Genomic DNA, 8036 nt, shown 5'->3' on the forward strand with positions numbered 1-8036 from the left:
ACAATGGAGACGTTACTGGTGCCTGCTCGAGCAAATCAATGAACAACGGGATAACAGTGCTACAGTGCTATGACAGACTACAGTTGTTGTTTTATGTTGTTTTGTTTTGTTTCGTTTGGGCAATGCTCAGGACTTATTCCTAGCTCTGTACTCAGAAAGCTGATAATTCTTATAGTTAAATGTTTAAGAATTTTCCCCAGAGGGTGTCTAGTTCAGCAAAGTAAGTCAGAGGGAGAAGGTGAAATCCAGATGATTTCACTCCTATGTGGTATATAAAGAAACAAAGCAAGGAAATTGACAGTGTTGGATGAGAAACCACTGGACTTTGACTACAGATCTGAAGTTACTAATTGGTGGAATTGGGATGGAGAGATGGGCTAGAAGTGACATAAGACAGAGAGAGAAAGAAAGAAGAAAGTACCTGCCATAGAGGCAGGAGGAAGTTAGGTTAGGGGGCCACAGGAAGGAAACTGGTTACACTGGTGGTGGGAAATGTACACTGGTGAAGGGACAAGTGTTGGAATATATGACTGAAACCAAATCATGAACAACTTTGTAATTGTGTTAAAAAACAAAAGAACAGAGGTAGAGAAATTCTGGTACTCTGGGTGGTAGTGGAGGTGCAATAAATGTGTATATCAAAGGCATAAACATTAAATATACTGTAAACCATACAAAAAACATACTACAAACCTATTAAAAGTCATAACTTTGGGGCCACAGCAATTGTGTAATATGTAAGGCACTGGCCTTGCAGATGGCTGACTTGGGTTCAATTGCTGGCATCCCATATGGTCCCCCAAGCATCACCCACAGTAACAATACAGAGCCAAGAGTAACCCTGAGCACTGACCCAAAAAGACAAAACAAGCAAAAAAAAAAAAAAACCTCTATAACTTTAAAAAATATACATCACAAGGGGCTGGAGCGATAGCACAGCGGGTAGGGCGTTTGCCTTGCACGGGGCCGCCCGGGTTCGATTCCCAGCATCCCATATGGTCCCCTGAGCACCGCCAGGGGTGATTCCTGAGTGCAGAGCCAGGAGTAACCCCTGTGCACCGCCAGGTGTGACCCAAAAAAAGAAAAATATATATATACATCACAAGGCTGGAGAAGTAGTACAGTGGGCAGGGAAATAGTCTTGATGTAGCAGACCCAAATTGAATCCCTGGGACCCCATAAGTTCCCCCAAGTCTATCAGAAAGTGACACCTGAGGGCAGTCAGAAGTAAGCCTGAATATTGCTGGGTTAGGCCAAAATCCATATATATGCACACATACACACACATACACTCACGTACATTGTAATTCTTTCTCAAAGAACTCCTATATATATATATTCTAATACAAAAAAGCTCAAAACTTACATTGCTCTGGCCAAAGGTCTGGTGAGGCACGGTCAAGCTTTTCAAAACTTAGCAAAGATGCTTCCAGATCTGTCCCTAAGAACAAAACAAAATAAAACAAAAAGAACACCTAGTTGACTCAAGGAAAAACAAAATACATTAATTTCTATTTTATGACTTTCAATCTCAAAGAGCATAACATGGAACACTCTCCTGGAGAGCTAAATTTGAATTCTATAACTACTTTTAGTACTAGGCTATTGCTTGATAACATTGGGTTGTCCTTGCTCCTCCTGCAGGGAGCTTAGATTTATTGAGTTACTCTTACAACAGTGCCCCTGTTGTGAGAGGCACACCCAATTCCATCAAGTACTAATAATCCTATATTGCTTTTCTCTTTCCTTTATGTCCTTTGCATGGTTTATTTAGCAATGTTCTAGACACAGGAAGACAGTTGATGCTATGCTTTTGTAACATGGGAGTTAATTGACTCCAAATAATTTTTACTCCTGGGCATCCATCATATTTACCTGACTTAAACCTCAGTTGCCCTTACTTCCTAACACCCCAAAAAGGAGGGTCCCGACGAAGGGACTGGATGGATCCAGGGCAAGCTGTAAGCTACCCTGGCATCAAAAGGGGACAAGCTAAGCACCATAAGTATAATAAATTAAGAGCATGGTCATGGAGCTAACTCGGTCTCTGCTGGGGTTAAGAAAGATTAACTTGGCCTAAGTACTGTGGTCTGGAATATATAGCGAGATGTCCCCAGGAAGAGTCAACTTTAAGTTTAATATATTTCTGTGTTCATACAAAATGACTAGAAATATTATAAATAAATTTACTATGACTGTTTAAATAGATTACTAGCTGAGGAAAGGAGAAAGTAATACACCCTGGATGGAATCCCGCCTTTGAGCGGATCTCCTAGTAATCTGGAGTGCTGAACCTTCTGATGAGATTCTGTCCTTGAGTTAATCCCCTAGAACTTCCCCTGAAGGAATGGCTTTACCTCTGTTTGTTGTTATAATAATGTTCAATCCCACCTATGTGTACCCCCACCCTTCATAATTTCTACATAACTGCTGTGAGGGGCAAAAGAGGAGAGGACTTTGAGGTCTGCAAGGAGGCTAGGATGATGGAACTATGATGACTGGGACTATGACCAAAACTACGACTACAGGCAGAATTCCCTGACCCTGGGACAGGCTGTTTTCACTGGGAACTCCTCAGAGGGGGGTGAGTTGAGTTTCCCTCCCTGCCCCAAGCAGAACCCTCATAGCCAAAAACCTCCAGAACCCAACCGCCACCATGCTCAAGGCCACCCTCTGCATGCTCGGATGAGCCTCACCCATGTGGAATCCAGCAGAAACACCCAGGTATGCAGGCCCCATGACTGAGACCTCTAAGCCTGCTCGGAATTAGGACTGGGCCTTCTCCCCCCATCTCCCCAGTTTTCCAGGAGCTTGGCAGTCACACCCAGAAACTGCCCCTGGCGTCATGTAATCTCATCAATGGCCAAGATCCAGAGACTATAAACCAAAACTCCCAGAAGAGAGCACTGCAGAAATTCCTGGAGCATGTGGCTTCACGACCTCTTACACTTTAGCCCACTTACATACCAAAAGTAGCACACATTTGTTTGGTTTTAACATACATGCTTATATTCTTTTATATATGAGCTTAAATGGCTCCAGAATGAAATACATAACACACAACAACCTTTACACACTTCCCTCTTATTGTGGTGGGAAGGTGCTCTTGGTGAGATTGGTGCTTGATTATTATCTGCAATGAACTAACTACTGTGAACTACTTTACAAAAATAAATATAAAAAAATTGCAAAAAAAAAGTAGACTATAGACCAAACATGATGGCCACTTACTATCTGTATTGCAAACCATAACACCCAAAGAGAGAGAGAGAAAGAGGGAAGGTGCCTGCCACAGAGGCGGGAATGGTGGGAGGAATCCTGAGAACATTTGTGGTGGAGAATGAGCACTGGTGGAGGGATGGGTACTCAATCATTGTATGACTGAAACGTATCACAAAAGTTTATATAAGTCTGTAACTATCTCATGGTGATTCATTAAAAAATATTAAATGTTTTAAAATTAAAAAAATGTACTACGACTACAATTGTGCTGCAAGGACTACAATTGTGCTGTAAGAGAGGTGGGACTATGCTGGAGAGGAGAGAAATAAACTGACTACCGACCAGCCTCGGGCTCTGTTTTGCAATTCCACAGGTCCTTTATCCATCCTTTGCTGTTGACTGGCCTGGGGAGGCAGCTCTCAGCCACTGAAGGCTCAATCCTGTGTGCCTCCCCACCCCCCCCACCACTCCCACCCCGGGAGCACTCTCTTTTGAAACTCACAGGCTATGATGTTACACAAATAACCATTCTCTTGTCAAACATCACTGTCTGGGGGCTGGAGCAAAAACACAGCGGGTAGGGCATTTAGTTGCCTTGCACGCGGCCATCCCGGGTTGATTCCCAGCATCCCATATGGTCCCCTGAGCACCGCCAGGGGTGATTCCTGAGTGCAGAGCTAGGAGTAACCCCTGTGCATTGCCAGGTGTGACCCAAAAAGAAAAAAAAAAAAAACCATCACTGTCTGGCCTCTAAAGCAGGACCAAGAGTTTAGTGGTTCACCAAGCACTACCATGAGTGATTCTAGAGCCAGAATCAGGAATAAGCCCTGAGCACCAGTGTGGCCCCAAGACAAAACAAAAACAAAAACCAAAAAACCCAAAAAACTCCAGGACTTGGGGCTGGAGAGATAGCACAGCGGGTAGGGCGTTTGCCTTGCACGCGGCCGACCCGGGTTCAAATCCCAGCATCCCATATGGTCCCCTGAGCACGGCCGGGGGTAATTCCTGAGTGCAGAGCCAGAAGTAACCCCTGTGCATCGCCAGGTGTGACCCAAAAAGCAAAACAAAAAAAAACCAAAACAAAACTCCAGGACTTAGGGGTAAGGAGATGGCTTGGTAGCTAAAGCATCAGTCTTGCAAGAATGAAGCTGCCAGTTCAAGCCTTGATGCTGCCCACAAGCATGGATGCAATCCTGTCAGCTCTCCTGTTTACGACTTGCAACTCTTCTGTGGTGCCCAGCTCTACAAGTCATTTCCCAGCCACACCTCAGCCAGAGGTATGTAAGCACTGACCACAACTAAAAGATGGCTCCAACTCAAGACTGCCACCTCCAGTGAGCCACAATCAAGCATGTGTGCAATCCCCGGTCAACACAGCATCATTAAAAGAAGAAATACATTTCTAAAAAATGTGACTCAGGGGCTGGAGCGATAGCACAGCGGGTAGGGCATTTACCTTGCACGTGGCCGACCCGGGTTCGATTCCCAGCATCCCATATGGTCCCCTGAGCATCGCCAGGAGTAATACCTGAGTGCAGAGCCAGGAGTAACTCCTGTGCATTGCCAGTGTGACCCAAAAAGCAAAAATGAAAAAATAAAATAATATAAAATAAAAAAATGTGACTCAGTTAAATCTGCAATATATTATTCATGCTTCTATATAATCATTCTTTCAATAAATGTCCATTGAAGGCCTACTACTTGTGAGGTACTTAAATCTGAAATTCAACTATGAACAGATCTGAGATTTATAATCTAGTATGAAAGGGGAAAACTTTTCAGAATAATGATGCTGGAATTCATTGTTAGCACAATGAAGGTACTGAGAAAGTAATTTAATAGAAAAGGGAAAGGCCAAATAATATATTCCAGGAAAACTTCTCTAGGAGAAAACATCTAAAATAATATCACAGGGGCCAGATAGTACAGGAGGTAAAATACTTGCCTCACACACGCCTGCTTTGGCTGCCACCGCAGGTGGTTCCCAGATAACATACACGGTCCCCTGAGCAGCATCAGAGGTCACTCCTGAATACCAATCCTGGAGTGTCACCAAAATAAAATCCAGGGGATGGGAAAACAGCACCAGGATCGAGATGCATGCAAAGATACCCAACCCCAGTTTTTTTTTTTCAATGAATCACCGTGAGATAGTTACAGACTTACAAACTTGCATGCTTGTGTTTCAGTCATACAAAGATGGAGTACCCATCCCTCCACCAGTGCCTATTTTCCACCACCAATGGTCCCAGCTTCCCTCCCACTACCCCCACCCCATCCTCTCTCTTCCTCTCTCTCTCTCTCTCTCTCTCTCTCTCTCTCCCTCCCCCCCCTCTTTTGGTTGTTGTGGTTCGCGATAGAGGTATTAAATTGGCATCATGTTCAGTCTATAGTCTATTTTCAGCCCAAATCTCCCATCCCTTTAGAGGACCACCTTTGCTTTGTGGTCCCTCTATTTGAGCTGCTTTTTCCCCCAGCATGTGAGGCCGGCTTCCAGGCTGTGGAATAATCTTCCTGGTACTTATCTCCACTATTCTTGGGTGTCAATCTCCCATTCTGTTACTTTAGATTCCACAAATGAGTGCAATCTTTCTATGTCCATCCCTCTCTTTCTGACTCATTTCACTTAACATGATACTTTCATGTTGATCCACCTATATGCAAATTTCATGACTTCATCTTTTCAAACAGCTGCATAGTATTCCACTGTGTAGATGTACCAAAGTTTCTTTAACCAGTCATCTGTTCTTGGGCATCAGTTTTTTTTCCAGATTCTGGCTATTGTAAACAGTGCTGCAATGAACATACAGGTGCAGATGTCACTTTTACTATACTTCTTTGCATCTCCGGGATATATTCCCAAAAGTGGTATTGCTGGGTCAAATGGGAGCTCAATTTCTAATTTTTTGAGAAGCGTCCATACTGTTTTCCAAAAGGGCTGAACCAGTCGACATTCCCACCAGCAGTGAAGGAGCACCCCTTTCTCCCCACATCCGCACCAACACTGCCAACCCCAGTTTTATCCCTGGCACCACATGACCTAGAGAACCATGGGACGTAGTCCTGGAGTTCCACAAGATTCTGGGGTGGCCCTGGCTGGCCTGAGCACTGCATCCTTGTGTCCTAGCATTCAATCTCCCTGCCTGATTGGCTGAGTAGGACTGGAGTAGCCCTGTTTTCTCCTGAACACTACACTGAGAGTCACTCCCCCCCAAAAAAACTCTTTCCATGCTTGATTAATCTTTCATCTCCCCAAACACCCAGAATTATGCTTTTCATATTAATAGGCACACAAAATAGTTTTCCAGGTCTCAATTTTTTCTTTTCTGATATAAGCTTCCAAGATTGCTTCCAAACCAGAAAACAATCCTTTGAGAGAAACTACATATCGGTGAAAACTGCACATCAATTGAGATAGGTGGGAATAGCAGAAGCAAAAACTGGAGTGACTTTAGAAATGACTGCAAGACCCATAATTCTTTAAAGCAAAATCACTACACTGCCGAGATGACTTGCATCTTAGATGACATATAGCAGAATCAGACCATTCATTCAGTCTCAGGAAAAAACAACACAAAGAACAGAAGCCAAAGTTGAAAGATGTGCAAAACTACGTTAAAATCACTAAATATATATATATATATATATATATATATATATTTTGCTCTTCCGGTCTTTTTTCCCCCTCCGGTCTCTGACAGCGAGGGGTCCAGAAAGTCCCTGCTTCTCTGGGGGCCAGGGCACCTAATCTGAGAAGACACAAGAGAAGTATGTTTCTCCTGCGGTTCAGCCCTGGGATGAGGTCAGGCTATCAACCCTAGCTGGGGTTTGAGAGAATCGTTCCCGATGCCATGACGGAAAGAACCGACCCGTCAGCCCGGCTCCCGGAAAAATAAAATAACAGTAAGGAATTTCCTTTTCCTCAGAAATATCTCCGACTCGATCCTTAAGTCTTATTCACCCGAAGAGGACTAAGGGAGGGCCAGGACGATCGTGTCCCTTTGGCCGGAGTGGGTCCCTCCCGCGGGCTGACTGGACCCAGCCTACAGTCCCTGAGCAGCCTCGGCGAGCTCAAGTCGCACTCGTATCCCCCTACCCCCCCCAAAAAAGAAAAAAAGAAATGAAAGGGGAGGAGACGGATCCCAAGAAAACAATGTCAGTCCCAGGGGCCAATGAAGAGGGGAAGTTCGTAGGAGAGCAAAGAAGTCGAGATCGCTAGGGAAGCGGCTCAAAGCCGGCTCCTACCGTCAGTGGGAGACGCCATCTTCCAGCCCATGTCACGTGACGTGGCCAACCGTCGGCGGGAAAGCGGAGCGCATGGGCCACGCCCCCAAAGAGAAACCTGGTTCCCCCAACTCGCCGCCTTCTCATTTCCCCGCCCCAGAGGACAAACTTTTTTTAGCTCCGCCCCCGGCTCGGGCCACACCCCTTCACGCTGTGGACTGGGCGGAGCCACCACAAAATTCTTGGAAGGTCTTATTTACCTTCCTCCGAGAGGGGGGTGGGACCGCAGTGGGGCGTGTGGCCAATCGGAGTTCCCGTTTAGGGGGCGTCTTCCCCCGAGTGCTCAAAATAGGATAACGCGTGTCGGGGGGCGTCTTCCCTGGCTCAACCAATAGAATTTGCTAAATTGGAGGGGCCGAGAGCGATGCCACTTTTGACCAATCGTGTATCCCTTGAGGGGGTGGAGTCATAAGTTAGAGCAAATGATTGGTTAGGAGAACTCGCCCTTCCCACCAATAACGAGGTGAGAAAGGATGGAGGGGCGAGACCTGGCAGCCGACGTGCTTCGGTGGTACCTCGCGCAGTAGAGT

General features: G+C 45.4%; 1 protein-coding gene across 1 annotated transcript in view; it reads right to left on the reverse strand.

Annotated features, from left to right (window-relative positions):
* The window catches only part of LIN52 (lin-52 DREAM MuvB core complex component), a 105445-nt gene extending 97860 nt beyond the window's left edge, over positions 1-7585 (reverse strand). The window contains exons 1-2 of the mRNA XM_055133758.1: positions 7468-7585; positions 1367-1441 (exon numbers count right to left, since the gene is read on the reverse strand). Coding sequence (XP_054989733.1) covers positions 1367-1441; positions 7468-7498 — 106 coding nt within the window. The 5' untranslated portion in view covers positions 7499-7585. The remainder of the gene's footprint in view (positions 1-1366; positions 1442-7467) is intronic.
* Positions 7586-8036: the final 451 nt, after the last annotated feature.

Source organism: Sorex araneus, chromosome 3, assembly GCF_027595985.1.
Source record: "Sorex araneus isolate mSorAra2 chromosome 3, mSorAra2.pri, whole genome shotgun sequence".
Taxonomy (NCBI): Eukaryota; Metazoa; Chordata; class Mammalia; order Eulipotyphla; family Soricidae; genus Sorex; species Sorex araneus.